This window comes from Solanum lycopersicum, chromosome 3, assembly GCF_036512215.1.
Source record: "Solanum lycopersicum chromosome 3, SLM_r2.1".
Taxonomy (NCBI): domain Eukaryota; kingdom Viridiplantae; phylum Streptophyta; class Magnoliopsida; order Solanales; family Solanaceae; genus Solanum; species Solanum lycopersicum.
This window is the reverse complement of record NC_090802.1, coordinates 64414927-64433256: the sequence shown is the minus strand read 5'-3', so window position 1 is coordinate 64433256 and position 18330 is coordinate 64414927. Positions and strand designations below refer to the sequence as shown.

The 18330-nt window shown below is 29.3% G+C and overlaps 2 protein-coding genes across 2 annotated transcripts; both read right to left on the bottom strand.

The window, feature by feature from the left end:
* Nucleotides 1-7584: 7584 nt before the first annotated feature.
* On the bottom strand, nt 7585-11302 carry PIN1 (auxin efflux carrier component 1). Its single transcript, NM_001247234.2, has 6 exons — nt 9760-11302; nt 9418-9667; nt 9258-9343; nt 8411-8568; nt 8042-8118; nt 7585-7944 (listed from the first exon to the last, which is right to left on the bottom strand). Exons 1-6 carry the CDS (start codon nt 10955-10957, stop codon nt 7878-7880), a joined length of 1836 nt encoding a protein of 611 aa, NP_001234163.1. The 5' UTR covers nt 10958-11302; the 3' UTR covers nt 7585-7877.
* Nucleotides 11303-15393: 4091 nt separating this feature from the next.
* Nucleotides 15394-18046, bottom strand: LOC104644270 (C2-domain ABA-related family protein). Its single transcript, NM_001329091.1, has 3 exons — nt 17925-18046; nt 16124-16219; nt 15394-15942 (listed from the first exon to the last, which is right to left on the bottom strand). Exons 1-3 carry the CDS (start codon nt 18033-18035, stop codon nt 15652-15654), a joined length of 498 nt encoding a protein of 165 aa, NP_001316020.1. The 5' UTR covers nt 18036-18046; the 3' UTR covers nt 15394-15651.
* Nucleotides 18047-18330: the final 284 nt, after the last annotated feature.

Here is an 18330-nt window from a genome sequence, read left to right as displayed (position 1 = left end):
ATAATAATATGTATATCTGCGAATCAAGTTGACTTACGCTGAAAAAATATTTATTTACACTCGATGTTTCAATACCAAACATATTGATAAAAATATTTAGGGCTGCACCTGTTGTAACGAGTTCATTTTATGTTAGATTACATCTTTTCTATACAAAATATCTCAATTACATTATTTCTATTTTTTTTATAATTGGATTATATATTTTTATCATTATCATTTGCAAATATCATATGGTTTTTACCCGTGAATTTGTTAGGAAAATAAACTAGTGTATATCTGAAAATTGTCTATCGTTATTCGGAAGAAGACATTTTTCACTTTATAAAGTATTGTACTTGTAGTTGTTATTTTTATTTTTACTTTTCTGTATAATTACATAGTCTTTAGTATTTTTATAAATATGTCAAATTATATTACACACTAAGTGTAAAAAGTATTTCAAGAGCAGCATATTTAAAACCTAAATAATATTTAACGGGACAAATACATTTGCCAATTGGTTACCAAATAATGATCAATGATTTTGAAATTTTGATCAAATGATAAGGTCCTCTCATAAGGCATAATATATTTAAATAAATAAATAATAATTGTATAACAAACATTCTATGTATTTAGATATAAAATCCAATTATTACTTGCAATATTTAATTGACTCCTCACGTGCAAGCACTTTTATTTTTTTAAAATTCTATATTAATTGGTGAAAAGAGTCAAGAAGCAAGAGTACAAGGAACTTTAAAGAATCCCAGAAGAGAAAAAAAGGCTGCAAAATGAACCACAAGGAAGAAAGGATATTTTTAATCTTTTTTATTTTTCTCTCTTTTTATTAACAGAATATTTTTCAAAAAGAGTGTTCGATGGGAATCAAAGACTAAAAATAAATTTAAAAAATAAGGTAGAAAACAAAAACACGCATGCACGCAATATTATTTATATATATAAAAAAAAAACATTTAATTTGGTACATATCGACAGGACAAACCCACAAAGGTTTGTCTAGGGAAAGGCCGACACAACAAAAGATGGTGGGAGACATAGAAGGAAAAAGCCCTTTAATTTCTTTCACTATTATCTCTTTTGTTCTTTTAGTTTTCGCATTCGATATTAATATTAAAGTTTAAATATAATTAGAGTAGATATCACTAATTTTTGAAGAAAAAAAGTTTATTATACTATCGATTAAAAGTATAGTTATTGATATATTTTTTTATTGAGAAAGAAAGACTTATTATTTGTTAACTAAAATGATATACAACTAAGGAGGTGGTTGGATCATGATCGACAACGTGTAAAAGATATTTATAGCTAAACTTTTAACAAAATATATTAATTATTTTTTTCAATATTTTTAAGAAAATAACTCTTTTAATTAAATTTTAATAAAGAACGAAGAAATCTCAACTATTCTATCGAAACGTATATTGATAGTATTACCTCTTTGTTCAATTCTACAAGTTTTAATTTGTTTCCTTATGAAATCTTATTAATTAAATTTTAATAAAGAACGAAGAAATCTCAACTATTCTATTAGAGCGCACGTGGGTAGTATTACCTCTTTATTCAATTCCACAAGTTTTAATTTGTTTTCCTTATGAAATCTTCAATTCTGAAATTTCTGATGGAACCAATGCGATAAGGACAAGGCTTACGTCGTTGCCGTTTCTATGCTCTAATATAATAATACCGGCAAAAAATAATAATAAAAAATTAGCTAAAGTATAAATTTTATTGATAATTATAGATATAATTTCTTACTTATGGGGTCTATCTTTAATTTTCTTTTAAAAGACAAAAAATGAAAGAGAAACATGGTGCATACAAGTTCGTGCCTAAATTCACTTTATGTAGTTCATTCGACCATAATTTCATTCTTAATAATTCCAATGTATATAATGCATGGCAGTCATCATATAGCACCACTCTTTTTAATCAGTTAGCATTTGTTTTCTAGTCATCACCTTACATTCTTTTCCACAAATATCTTGCACTGATGCACTTCACCTCCAATCTTTTATTTGAAATTCGATACTTGTATTAAAATCTAAGAATTCAAAATTATTTTATCATAACTCATATTATGTTGATATAATAATAAAAGTCAATTTTGAAGTGATAGTTATTAGTAATAATATATACATTAGAGTAATATATGATTATAAAAAATTTATGTAATGAATTATTATCTGTCAAAAGTTTTAACGTTTAGCGTATGAAATACGTCAAGCTATGCTGGTTACCTAGATAACAAAAGTAAGTCTAACACAGAAAATATCAAATTTTTCCGTCCTAAAATAAGTGTCGAAAGATTGTAATAAATCATAATATGGACTTTAATAGGAATAATTTATGAGCAACTTGGCAAATAGCTAGTTGGGCCCTAATCTCTCGTTTTCGTGATTAAAGTTATAAACACTAAAATAAAAATAAAAAAAAGTTATAGACACTTGATGCAAGGTTGCAATCTTAAGGGTTGAGTCACGTGGTAAGCTCCCTACTTTTATATTTTTGAGATATAAAAAGTTATCACTTTTCTAAAAAGAAAATTAAATTTTTTTATCTCACAATTTAAATATTTATCTCAAATTATCAGAAAGATATTTAACACTAAAAGAAAGGGATAAGATAAAATATATAGAAGCTAATATAGACCAAAATTCCAATTAGTAAACCAACTTTACACCATAGTTGCACACTTGCATTTCGATGTTTTTTTGAAGGACGTATATAAAGAAAATCAACAAGTACGAGGTTAATAAATTCCAACAAGCAAGAATATTTCGCGTTGTTAGTTACATTATATTACTGTCAAATTATATTTAAAACCGTGATTAAAGGAATGAGCATGTACATTTAAGATATATATATATACAAATTACGAACCTTAGTTTGTTATAGTTAGCTATCACAACAAGAGTGATTGACGTATATTTTCTTTCTCTATTTCGTGAGAAGAGGAGATGCTAATAGAGTATAAATTGACTATGAGTTAAACCAAATGAGCACGTAAGTAATGATATAATTATGAAGAAATAGACAAAAGCATTAAGGTTTTGAGAAGCATAGCATTTTGTATCCTACCAATAAGGCAAAAAGTGGGAAAGCAATCCCATCAATATTAGAAAAAAATTACAAATAGATGACAGACAAGGGCACACATCAAATATTCTCATAATTTTTGTGTTGAAAGTTGAAATATAACATGTCACTATATTCATAATAAGCATGCTAATATATGTACGTTAGATTAGCTTTTTATATTTAAGAATAACAATCATGGAGAGGAAGACTGAAAACACTAAATACATTTTAGGAATTTATGTTTGTCGATCCATATATCTCTTTCAATTTCTTATCTAAATAGCACGATCATGTATAAATGTATTGACTCTAAGAAGAATATAATCGTCAGAGAAGTAGAAAAAATTGTATTGAATGTCCTATTTATGTATGAGAGAATGAGAATCGAATCACTTTAATCACAAAAATTTACTCAATAAAAAAGAATAATAAAAAAATGAGCAAATGATTCATATGTAGCATTGAAAAATAAAAACTCATTGAAAATCTATTCTAGACATATTTGCCGACTCACATATTTCAAGAGGTAGATAATCAATCATAATACATATAAATAAACAAATTGACTGTTCATTCACTAGACCAGAGGCAGACTTGAAATATAATAAAATTTTGCGAATTTAACTAAATTTATTATTTGATATTTTATGCAAGCTATAATACATATACCTATATGAAAGAATGAAGTTAAAAATCTATACATAAATAATATGATTACATTTATTTATTTTATATTTACTATTCTAATTAAATTATGAATTCATCAGAAAGAAAAAAAAAAGGGATTCATCAAAAGCAGAAATGATTGACATCCTTAGTTTTTTTCATAGAAACTAGTATGATAAAACGGAAAGTAGGCAAAGTCACCCAATTCTATGACAAAAGCATTAATATTGCATGCTGACGATTTTATATAAACATGGGATTTGGCTTTTCTTTATTTTTTTATATTTTTATTTGGATTAATGACACGTGTTATAAGTTAAAATAAATAATTAAGATTTAATTTTTTAAAATTAATCTCTAATTATGATTTAGTTAATAAATACATTATATATCAAGTATTAAAATTATTGTAATCTCACAATATTAGCAACATATTATCTTGTCCATAAGTATAAAAGAAATTTAGGAAGAGATTTTTTTTTCCTTTATTTATGGACAAGATAATATGTTGATAAGAGTTATATTTTAATAATTTTTAATACTTAATATATAATGTATTTATTAATTAAATCATGATTAGAGATTTACTTTTGAAATTAAATCTTAACCATTTATTTTAACATATGCCATGTATCACTAATATAAATAGAAACTTGAAAAAAATAAAAAAATAAAAAGAAATGAAGACTAACCGGATCCATAAATAGGCCACAAGAATATTTCCTCGTTGCTTGCTCACTCATTCTCTCACTATTCTCATGATCACTCCCATTCATCTAATTATATAATTCAGATTTCAACTATGAAATGATTTAATTTTGATTGTGAATTTTAGTACAGAATTTTTAAAATAAAATTTATACATTAAAAATATATTAATTATAATAATTTATAACTCAAGATATTTAAAAAATACGTGAAAAAATTATGATAAACAAAAAATTTATTTAAATTTTAAACTCTTCTTCACCTTTAAGAAAATTAATTACGGGAAACATTGAGTTCGTCCATGGCTGTATATTATGGTTTGCTAAGGTATAAGTGGGGAAGGATCGGTAAAGGCAGACTTTGAGTTCACGTAAATTCAATAATTTATTAATTTAATTTTATAATATTACTATATACACTATTTAATATTTATAAATATATAATTTTGAACTTAATTATTATTATGGTATAAACTGGCTAGTTTGCGCTCAATCAATTCCTTGATTTTTTTCTTGACAATACTAATCACACAAACAAAGAAGTTGATTTTAGGGAGGAAAATATTTTTCATTTTCTTTTTATGTTTTATTGTTAAATTAGAAAATATTTTCACTGAAAAAATAAGTTCTTTAAAATGAAAAAAATAACTTATTTTACGTTCCATGAGTGATATTTAACTTTGATTATGTGTGCTCCGACCCAAACTCCAACACACTTCATATTGACAACCCTCATAGCCCCTTATCCCCTCCTCCCAAACGTCCACCCTAACTCGCATAGTATTTAAATATTATATGTATAAAAATATTTTTAGTATAATATATTTAGTGAACACAGACAAAAAATAAAAAATTCACTTATTTTCCATGGGACCAAACAATAAACGCTATGTATGCAACTTTAATCTCAATTAATATAATTATCAGTTAGGTAAAATCGCACACTACTCCTTTCATTTCAAGATTAGTGATAATTGGTTAATTGAAAACATATTGTTGGCTGTTAAGAAGGCACTGAAGTTGTTAATCAAACATTAGATTAATGTTCCAAAGGACAAATTAATTTTAGATTTGGGATGATCATCACGTGCAATGTTTAATTAAATTTTATTTTTTGTGTTTAAAAGGGCAATTTAACTAGGCTAGAGATTATAGATGCTGTCAGCAAATCAAGGCTAATTAATGGGTTGGTAAAAACGTCGTCTTCCCATTAATAATCATTATTTTACTAGTAATAAATATGATAACTTTAATTAGTGGTAGGTGTCAGGCTTTTTTAATTATGATTTAGTTTTACCTTTTCCTTTATTAACAGCGATATGTGTTTGAGATTATACTTTTTAAATCATTTAACTACAAAAAATTGTGTTCTAAGTTACGTATGGATTGTTAATTACCATCTTAATCATGGTGGTAAAATTCAGCCTTATCCACCATATTATTAGCTTTTAGAAAAAGAGAAAAGTAACAAGAGTTAAATAACATTGAGATAATTTCTAGTTTCAAACCTTTAAACCTGATTAAGAAACTGAAATAAGACAAGATAAAGTTTTCCTTTCAATTTTTCGCTGTTATGTACATTTTTCTTTTGGTAATAATATATATTTATATATAAAAGATTTACGTAAGTCTAAATAATTCTAGCAACGAAATGTCTAACAAATGTAAAAAAGAAAAAGTAAAAAGAGAAAAATGGCATGACACTTGACCGTAAGAAAAAGAGTAAATAAGAATTTCATTTTTTTTTTGTACTTTCGTTTGATATCAATCGTTTATTTACCACTTTTCAAAAGTATAACGTTGTGATATTATTAATTTATTTATAATTTAAATTCAAATTTAAATCATAACTGATAAAAATATTAGCAAAATAGTGTTACTATAATTTAAAATAATATTTCTTGATACGAATTTAAATTATAGTGCTATTTTTAAGGTCCGTTCCAGTATTACGTAACCTAGCTAGGTGCTCGATTTGATGTAGACCCCATATATTTCTCTGTCTACATAACACATCTTAATTCATTTTTATACTTAATAAGGAAAAGAATCAAATATTTAATATATTTTTATATTTAATAAGTAAAAATTAATAACGTAATCGAATTACGATTGGTCACGTGTTAAAAATGGTTTTGTAAGACCATTGTTAAAAAATAATGGCATGAATGAACCTTTTCTTTAACGGTAGCGTAATGACATAAATGAACCAAACTTTTAACTGATGACATAAATGAGTGAAAGTTAAATGACATATTTGAGTCTATTTCCTTTTTAATATCACTTCACAATTCACATTTTTTATTTTTGTTGAAAAGATGATATTAGTTTTTTTAAAAAAATAAATACAGAGAGGGGTTTATTTTCTTTTTCTCCATACAGCATCTATTTTTCTCATTTTTTTTCTTCTATCCTTAATATAGCATCTATTAGTTTTAGCAAAAGAATAATATCAATATGGTGTAAAGGGAGAATATTGCATACGTCTTCCTTTAGCCAAAGCCCTCACAAGTCATTTATGAAGAATATGCTTCTTCCGAACTTTCCCAAAATTTTTATAAACCACCCAAACTTTGATTCCCTTCTTCGACATATTTAGAATTTTAGTTATATGAACTTTTATACCTAAACTCATAGCTTAGTCTCTTGATTCGCTTTGTTGACTCTCAAATCGCGATTCCGTCTCTAGTCCAAAGAAATAAAACCCTTATACCATCCTTGGAAATGAAGGAAAAAATTATATAAATATACCACTTAAAATATCATAATTTCTTATTAGTTTAAGAAATTACATCAATATCTTCTCAGATACATCTCTATCCCCATCCCCTCAGGTACATCCCTCCCATTAAGTATATTATTTGCAATGTGGACAACCAAAGAATGTGGCTGAAAGCAAAGAAAAATTTAGAATTTTTGTAATTAAAAACACTTTCGAAGTAAGATGTAATTTTCAAAAAATGTGTGAGATTTGTACTAGTTATAAAAAAAAAGAATTAAAGGGCCAGACAAAGGTTTACTTAAAAGAAGAAAAAGGACAAATTGTTCTATACGGTACAAAGTCATAAAATAATAACAGCAGCAATAAATAAATTCCATAAACTAGGAATTAAAATTTTCTTTTTTTCCCCTCTAATATCAATAGACTACAAATAAAATTAAACATGATTTTACAACTTAACTACTTACGTACCAAAGAGATAATCCATTAAAAGACATTTGAATGAGCTAGGGAAAGTTAATTAATTACGTTTCAGCTAATTAAGCACAAATATCTTCTTCTTCATCATCATCACTTTGTTACAAACTAAATCTTTTCATTACCAAAAAAAAGAAAAGCTGTGAGCTTTTTTTTTTTTATCTCCATGCCAATTGCTGCATGCATTAAATATTAATTTGCATGGAATTATAAATCCCTCTTCAAAGTCCCATAAATATGTAATACACCAATGTAATCGGCAACGCAATCAACATCCCAAAAATCACACTGTAATAAACACAAATAAAAAAAAAAATTATCAATCACAAAACTAATTAAAAAAAATTAAACACTATAAAAAAATGTTAAATTAATTTATACTTACGCTGTGCTAAGAATGTCAGGATGAACGTTGTATTCCTTAGCGAAGACAAAAGGAACAATTCCTTGTGGTAGAGCTGCCTGTTTTTAGTACATATCGATTGAACAACAATAATATATTCAGTATACATAATTTCATACCTATGAAATAGAAAAAGTGTTTCTAATAAACCTTAGAAATAATTATCGTTTATTATATTAAAAACACACTCAATATAAATTAATGAGTTTTGAAACTGTATGGGCTCGAAACAGCTTTTTTTTTGGTTAATTAATTTATAATATAGTAGTAGGTCATAGTGTAGAGATTGAAATAAAATAATTAACATAATGTTTTATGATAAAAGAAAGAATTTTAAGATTTGATGATGACCTGTACAATTGCCACGTGTAATAGAGTTCCACGAAGACCAACAGCAATGGAAGCAGCTGCCATAACAGCTGGACCTGTAAGGAATCTCACAGCCATAGCAAAAGATGCAACAGAATTTCCACATGCTATGATCCTTGGTTGCAAAGCCATGAACAGACCTGTCATACATAAAAATCGTTTCATTTTTCTAACATGCAAATATATATTTTTTTCTACTTCCAACTATCAAATATCACATTTGGAAAAAGTAGCTAGCCCCTTCTCTTTTAAGTGCATGGCATCATGCACTAAGGGGACCATCACATTTTACTTCTAATTATAGAAGAAAGCAATAACCATTTCTTTCTATTCGTTCAAAATTGGAGTGACAAAGTTATTCGATACATATATATATATTAAAAATCCATGGAAATGCATACAAAATACTAATAACTTTTGATTGACAGAACTATTCGATATTTATATTGGTGGGACGTAACAAATATTCATGAAATTCGTCGAACTTTACATCTTGATTGACAGAATTACTCGATAAATGCATACAAAGAAACTCGAATATACGACACTATTAAAATAAAATTAAAAAAAAAACAAGTGCATGGCATCATCACATCCACTAGTGGGGTGTTACTACTAGTAGTAGTTATCATGATTGTATCCATTTGAGAGCAAATGAGAAGCATTGAGATGGGGTTATTAATTTTAATTAATTAAAGAAGAGATGTAGAGAAAGATGTTATGATGAGCATATTGTTGTGCTTTTTTGCACGCTCCCCCCTTCTAAACAAGTAATTTAATAATAGTAATGACCTCCTTGTGATCAAATAATGAAAAAAAAAGTACTCACCAAGACTGAACATTGCCATGCCAAGTCCTGCATCTGACAGTATAGATATGGACTGTGCAATTATAGCAGGCATCTTCAAATTCCACCTACATTTTTTTAAATAATCAGAATATATAACAACAATTAAAAAAGAAAATGAATAGAAATTGGTAAAATTTACCTGAATGAAACTAGAGACCAAGTGAGGCCAAACAAGCTCGAATAAGTGTTTGGGTTTCTAATAAGTTTTCTCCAAACCATGATAAGTATTAGCCTAGTCATTACACTTGTTGGTGGCATTACTTTTGCTTTGTTTTCTCCAGCTTTTTCACCATCTTGATTGTTCATTTGATCAACTCCATCTCTATTTGCAAAGCTGAAATCATCTCTCTCCATGTAGTTTTCTTGATTATTGTTCCTTTGCCCCTCAACTAATTAAGCATAAAAAACTTTTTTTATTAACCGTGAGACTTCAGGTTCAAATCGAAACTAATATAGCCTTTTAGTGAACAGAGTTAATTACCTTTTCCAGGGGAGATAGGTACTCTCACATCCTTATTAGGTGCTGCAGGCTGGTCTAGATTAGCTGTATAATCATGTCCTCCAAAAACATCAGAAACAGGAGAGTTACTTGAACTCCAAACAAACATATGAAGATCCTTGCCAACTTCTTGATCTCCTTTTTTAGCTGTACTCTTGTGTGCTTTGTTGCCATTGTTACTAGGTGAAAACATGCCTGGATTTGGTGCTGGATAATGAGTGTTACTATTACTCTGTGGTGCTGCTGCTCCACCATGATAATTATTGAATCTTGATTTTCCACTTTCTTCTTCATAATTAGAAGGTCTTGGAGTTGGCCCTCTTGAATTATTAGACATACCATAAACATCATTAGCACCAAAGTTTGAGTTTCTCCCAGCAGTACCAGCCACCATTGAGTAAAAATCAGTATGATTAAAACTAGACCCTCTTGGTGTTGGATTTCTTGATGACTGCAGAGAGTAAATCTCTGCATTTGTCAAATTGGATGGTCTTGGTGTAGTAGAAGAAAATCCACCTGACCTTCTTGAAAATATATCAGACCTTGAGGCATTTGATTTTCTAACAGTGACATGAAGTTTTCCATCTTCTTTTAACTCTGCTTCAGTCTCTAAAACTTGTCTACCATCTAATGACATGACATCAGAATCAACATGAATAGATACAATTGAACCAGCAGTATCAGGAAACTGCTCAGAAATTAGCAGTCTTGCACCTCTAAACTCAAACATAAAAAGCATCAGAGTGTACCAAATGATACACTGTAATACAACAATTTGAACCATTAAACTCCCAGAGAAATCACCATACATTCCTTTTAACAAAGGAATGCCCATAACTAAAGTATTTGGAAGAGTTGATAGTGAAAACAGAGTTATACTCCATTCCAAACTACCCCTTTTGCTTACATTAGCCCAAACAGCAAGAACCCCAAGAACAATAAGTTTCTGCAGAGTATCTGCAGCAATGAATCTCAAGTTCATAGCGTAAGGATTATTAGCAGCTATAAAGTGGAAAGATAGAAGTGGAACTGCAAAAAGTGCAACAAATCTGTTGATCCCAGAACACTGATCTGGTGAGAAAATCTTCCACCACTTAACAGAGCCATAAGCTAGTATCATAGCTACATAAAGTGGCACAACAGCAGTCATAACATGGTAGAAATCAGATAAAGTTATCATCTTTGCTATGTTCTTGATATACCCAAATCAAGAAAACAGGTTTTACAAGTAAAGGATGAAATGGGGTTGGTAAATATAAGCAAAGAGCATGTGTTTTGGTTTATGGGGTTGTGGGGATTTTGCAGAAAGAAGGAATATAGAAAGAATTAAGTAATAAGTATTACAGCTTTGAGAATTGGGAGCAAGCTTACAGTCTCCAAAGCAAAGGGGGTTAGGGGATTTTTCTAATGTATATTTTTTGCCCTCTGTTGTTTTCTTGTTTGTTTGGATTTGAGAAGAAGAAAGAAAAAAAAAATGGTGTGTGTTAGTAATTTGGTAAATGGCTCTATCTTCAATGGTTCACAGAGTTGTATAGAGAAAAAGCATTTTGGTTGGAGGTGGTGTCCCTATAAGTACTTGTTTGCCGGGGTTTTCTTTTTAAAGTCATTTTCTTCTTGTTTTTGGCTTTTTGGCTCGTGGCCTATTCATGGGCTACCTTTTTTCTCTACCTAAATTCCTTCGTTACAATTTATTTGTTTCGATTATTTGACTTAATATGAAGTTTAAGAAAGTGTATAAAGCTTTTGAATATCGAAAGAGGTTCTTTTTGAAATTAACTAAAATTGAAACGGAGGAAGTAATTAGAAGTATACTCGAACCATTCTCTACAATTACATTTCATGTTATAAATCAATATTCATGTTACTTATTATATAACAATAAAGTAATAAGAATAAAGTATATTTGTTTTTGCCTTTTGTCAAGGCATGCAACATTCTGATGCATGTGAAAATGATACAAGGCATAATAAGTTCTATATTAATGTTTCAAAAATATAGGTTCTGAAAATGGTGAATCTTTGAGGCCTTGATGGGGCATTGTGACTGACAAGAACATGAGCTAAGGAACAACAAGGCTATGGTGAAATTAAAGGTGCAATTTTGTGGTGGACCTGTTTGGTTTGTCCATTCCTAGATTAACCCATTATTCTCATGGATATGATCAAAGGGCTAAGGGAATGTTTGGTTGAAGGTATTTAACGGGTTAAAAGATCAACATGACAAACAAAAAGAACTATACACATCAATTGACAGATTGTATTTTGATGAAAAACATACACGTACATCTTATAGAATAATAGATAGTTTGAGACAATTAATCAAAAATAAAAATATAAAACTAATTAGTTTTAATTTAAGGATTAATGATATAAATATAATTAAGTAATTTAATATTGGCTTTCAATATATTAATTAAAAGCTACTATTTTTCATGGTTGTTGAAAAGATAATTATAAACATACATTTCCCAACATTTCTTGAGATGGAAACTCCATGGAGTTCACCAACTTTGAAGTGAAATGTGATTGGCGGCTATGAAATAGTAAAATGTTAGAGATAATGGTAAAATAATGTCCTAGAAGTTATAAAAGCAGAAGCATGCGTTGAAATGAATGATGAATAGTAGTGGCAAATTGGAGCAAATTAAGATTAGTGTGTCATAACTCTCTTGGACTCCCAAAAACAAACATTATGTTTAATTTGCACAAATTGCTATATATTGGTCTTAGGAATAACCCATGCTTATGTTTCCCATGGACTACAAAAGGGCAAATACATTTCTCACACACTCTCTGCGGTGTAATCAGCTTTCGTACATCTCAATTATTTTATCGAAGTATTTTTGATATAATATATGAATCTTATCGATAACTTTTATCAAAAATTTATAAATATTTTATTGTGAACTCAATTACTCTTCTTATTGAATATAACTTGTAGGTACAAATTTATTAAATTCTGTCGACTCGTTTGGCTCTCCTGAATATATGTGCTTTTGTCTCTTTTCATTCTTTACCCTCACCCTTCTCTCTGAGGCTTGGTCCGCTTAGGTTCAAATTTGGATTTGTTACTTCACAAGAAATTGCGTGCTCTTAATAGAATATTTAGACCAATCTTTTTGGGATTTTTTATACATAATTTAAGTGAAGATGAAAGTTTTGAATTGCTCAATTATTTTGTCATCTACCTCTACTAGACAGCTCTGTCTATTCTTCTCTTTCCTACTCTCATATTACTGATATCTATGTATATGGTTACTGTATATCTACTAGGAGTTTCTGGTCCAAGACAATAACGAAATTAATATGTTGCAAAGTAATAAGATTAATTAGCGTAAAAGAGTTTTAAAATCAAAAATTTGGGAATAAATAACATCTATTTTGCTTATGGTGTGTGGCAATCAAATGAAAAACTTGAAATTACTAATGCAACTGGTAAATAGATGAACTATGTGTGGCAAATGTAATTGTTTGGGCCTTCACAGCCCCAACAGCAATATAAAACATTTAAAAAGGGAAAATTATATGAAATGGCAAACATTCATAACTAATTATATATTAGGGGTATAGTTTAATTTATTTACATTATATAATTATAGTTTATTTTATTTTGCTATAATTAATGGGGGCCACAACCTATTATGTAACCAATTGTATAAAAATCTTATTTTCTAATTTTGTATATAATTATACACAATCTAATTTTCTCTCTCCTATTCACAATTAATTTTCTCTCTTCTTTCCTCATTCTAACGTCTTCTCCTACATTTAATACTCCAATATCAGATTTGAATTTCGAATTTTTGTCCAAAATTTCAGTAATCCCTCCTAAAGTTGAAGTCTCCTCCCTAAGTTGAAGTCAATTTCGTAAGTTATCCTTAATTTTAGTTGTTTACCTTTTTTTCTAACTTATCTAAAAATTGTATATGTGTTCTGTTTTTTTTTTCTTCATATATTTTGATGAAATAATCGTTTTTTTGTTCTTGATAGATCTAAAATTCGTCAAACAATGAACGAATCGTCTAAATCTTTGAGGATTACCAGAGGTAGTCCTTTGCATGTCAATGTTGTTGACATTTTACCATCCTTTTCAATGGGGCTAACTCAAGAATTTGGGGTTAATGTAGGGTCTTTGGGAAAATCAAAACAACTTATACAAGAACAAACCATGGAAGAGTTGAGATCAAAGAAAAAAAACGACCCTATGGCAGTTCAACAAGTTATTAAAAATGCCAAAGCTAGAGGCATTAAAATTGTACAAGGTACAAGAAAGAGGAAAGCTGTACTATTTGAATCAGAGGAAAATGATTGTGAAGTCGGATCTGAAGAACTTCATAATCATGAGATAGTGTCTTAAAACACAAACTTAGATACAATTTTTTTGTTAATTAGTTGTCAACATACAAAAACCATTAAATTAAGTATTGTATATAGTATATTCCATGTGAGTAATTGTATATAGTGTATTGCATGTTTATGTTATTTTTGGTTTTTGTATATATATACAAAATAGTAATTGGACTTAGTTATACAGATGGAGAATTTGAATATATGATTAGAATTTGTATATTCTATTAGTTATATACAAATTTTAGAAGTTAGTATATATTAAGTTTACATACATATACAAAAATTGATATGTACATGTCTGTTTTAATAGCCAGTAGTAGGGATTGTATATAGATGGGGAAATATCATATGTGATTATAATTTTGTATATTGTAGTAGTTATATATAAATTATCGAATATAATGTATTGAATATGCATATACAATTAATAAAAACATTGAATAAGTGTTAGTATATACTATATACAATTAAAAACCTGAATAACATATATCTCTTGTTATACAAATTCGTAAAATGCATTTTTGTACATGTATATATTTATTCAATAAGATTGTATATGTATATTTATTGCAATCTAATTGGATGTGCATATACAATAAAAGACATTGAATACGTGCTGGTATATACTATATACAAAAAAGGTAAGTTCATATATATAAACAGAAAATAATCTGTGAATGACTTTTTTTTTTTTTTGTATATATAGGTAGGTATGTATATACAGAAATTAATTTGTACATGACTTATTATAAACAGATTTTTTTTTTTGAATTTGAACGTATGGCTTGAAAATAGGAACGTTTTCCTAAAATTGTGGCATTATCTTGATTTATTGTTACCATATTTAATGCTTCAGTTACAAACAACTTTTTAAAATAGAATTGTATAAATAATAAAAAAAAAAATTATATACAAAATTAAAGACACCTTTAATAACTTAACTATACCCATATTATGTAATTAGGTAAACTATACCCATATAATGTTATTTAATCTAATAAGTTTGCCATATATGAAATTTTCCATATAAAAAGCCCTCTTGGACTATGTTAATGTGACATGTATATTTATTGTTAGCTAGAAAAAATATTTAATTACACGATTTGTCCTTCGAAATAAGCTAATCTATGATTCTTGCTGTTAAAAATCAAACCTATGCCTAGCAGGGTATAAGTTCTTTAATGGCGACGAGCATAGGTTTATGATGAGAAAATACAAACTCATGCCCCATGAAAAAGCATGCAAATATTAAATACTATCATATTCACACAAAGGGATGAACTTTTATGCAAACTTGTATATTGATTACATACCATATAACTACAGTGATACAAGAAAATTTGAAAAGAATATTCAAACCAAATATACGATAGGCTAGAAAAACCTTGCACAACAGATTGGTTCAGTGTGCAAATATAACAAATTCCGTTGATCACGACTAGAGATCAATTGTGAGAGCACAATTCACAAAGCAGTTCATAGACTGCAGCTTACTGCAATCAGATGTATGTATACACACTGCATTCTATAAACCCCTGGAACCAGGAAGGTTGATCCACTGAAGTTGAAGTTCGATCTCTCCACATTCCACATTTCTCAATCTTAGGCACATATCCTGCACAACCTGACCATCTTGCCATACAACATTAGACTCTTCGGACAGGCAGTTAGATCTGCACGGTTGTATTCTAGTGATAATGGTGCCACCTGGGAGGCCACTTAAGTTCATCTTCAGAGCCTCTAGAAATGGCCTGATGTCAAATTCTGCATCTCCCATTTTATCATCTTTGCTGAAAATGTCGTGATCATACACAGTCTGGAAACAGGCAGAAACAAGAAAACATAAACAAGAAATACAAACACTGGGAAGTGTATGTTATAATATGTAAAACATTTGAAAGCACCCAGCATGTGATCATTAGCAAGAAATGGTTATGTCTCTGCCGGAACAGATAGGGTCTTATCTTATATGATAACCAGCAAACAAGAAACTTTACCAGCATGACAGGAAGATTGGGATCTGCAACAGAAAGAGTTAAATCTTCATTCCACTCAGGATTAACATCCTTTTTTACAACTCGAGTCTTCAATTTCTGCATTCAAGTTGAAAAACAGACAAGTCAAAAAAACTGAGAGCAATCAATAATATACATCAAAGAGGAAGAATTCACATTTTACACCACATTTCGAATCTGTGGCTACCTATGTTTCATGTAGTTAATAACAAAATAACACAGTAGTCAGGCATTGAGTCGAAAAGAAGAGCCAAGTATTCGAGTCCTTATGTTTGTTTGTTTTCTGCTAGTACAATAATATATTCTTCATTTCAACCACTGATTTGGGAAGCTCAAAGTACCGAGTGAGTCATGCATTATGGCGAAAAAACAGATTTTTACAAGTCACAGAATATTAAAGACTGTTATCTTAAGACTTCATTTAGAACATGAAACATGTACAAGAAAATGCTGCTCTTATTGTAAACTTTAAGGAGTACAAAAAGATTATAGTACCACAAATCAAAAGATATGGCAACTAGGTCACGGATATCTTAGAATTTATCTATCTATTTGCAGCAGCATTACAAATCCTAAAAAGTACATGGAGAAGTCCCCAAAAAAATCTCGAAGACTTTTCTGAGTGATGCAGACACCTGGGGCACGTAAGTTTCTCCATACCAGTCCACCAAAGTCAATGCACTATCCACCTACTTTTACCTTCCTTACACCCCAATCGAAAAGGAGCCAGAACACCCCTCACCAGAGGACTTTTATCCAAGGGGGTTCAACATCTACAACATATACATAAAAGATAATTTTAACCGTATATAAATAGTGTAAGTTTCTGCCTAAGAGGGTTCAGAATAACCCCTCAGCCCTACCTGACTCCACCCCTGCCCAACACACACACAATCCATTCTACATTATTAATGTACTTTCCAGAACCTGAAAGGTCAAGCTCTCTAGACGTAGAACTTGTCATGTGTAAACTTCACAAATGAGCATCAGCCAAAAGGGTTTATAGCTCTAGACTCAACACATAGAATGACCCCGAAATTCAGAAACCTTCAAAGACAAGAATTGCAACAACACACCTTACACATTCAAAGTCTCCTCAGTATAGACAAAACCTACTAAAAGGACATGACTTTTTCGACGAGACTACAACCCCTTTCTAAAAGGGAAGATAAAAATATGATAGAATTGTGAAAAATTAAATAAACTCCTTCCCAGCCCCATTCTGGAACTCATGACTTAAAAGGACAGTTGTAAAGGAATCACAGGACATAGTTAATTGGACTTGGATAATACCATCAGAAGACTTCCACAACAACCACAAAATTCAAAATTATACCCTATGTTTTTAATTCTGAATTGGGTAAAGCAAATGAAGAAGAAAAAAAAGGAAAGGGGCGGTGTCCTTTTTTTCTTCTGATTGCAACATTAATAAATCCCAATTAAACGGAACCCATCGTCAAACATGAACTCGTAACGCTAAAGATGATATCTTTCTACTGTAATTTCCACACAAAATTTTATACAGATCCTTAATATGTCAAGCAAACTGATTATAAACCCAGATGCATAAATTCTAAAAAAAACAAAATTACAGCTACTGGACGATCAATGCTCATAGACTTAATAACATTCCTTACATGAAAATAGAAAATTCTTCCATAAATGATTATATCAGCAGCTATCAAACGTTAAAACCACAATAGCAGACGAAAAATTCAACCAAAAGTTCGATGAAAAAAATAGGAAACAGTAAAAAAAGAAGAAGAATTAGTGGAATTGGTACCTGTTTAGCCATCTTGACGACAACGTAGGGATCGCTGCTGCGAACATCACGAACTGCGAGATTGATGCCTCTTTTGACTCGTACTCTGAGAAGACCCAAAAGATTTTCCATTTGAAACTTTTGGTGGCTGCTGGCCGATGTTGTTGGTAATTAAAGCTTCTACTCTTTCCTTTATAATTCTAAACAAAAAATTAGGCTCTTTTGATAACTATTTAGAATTACGCAGATATTAGTTATTTTATTTTATCATAAATTAAAATCAAGTTTTATATTAAAAAAATTATTTTCTAACTAGTTATTTGTGTCATAAACAAATTAATACAATAACCTTTTTAAATAGCTACTAAACTATTCTGCTTCTCAATGGATAACAAGCTAAGATCTATCATATGAATTCACATTTTTT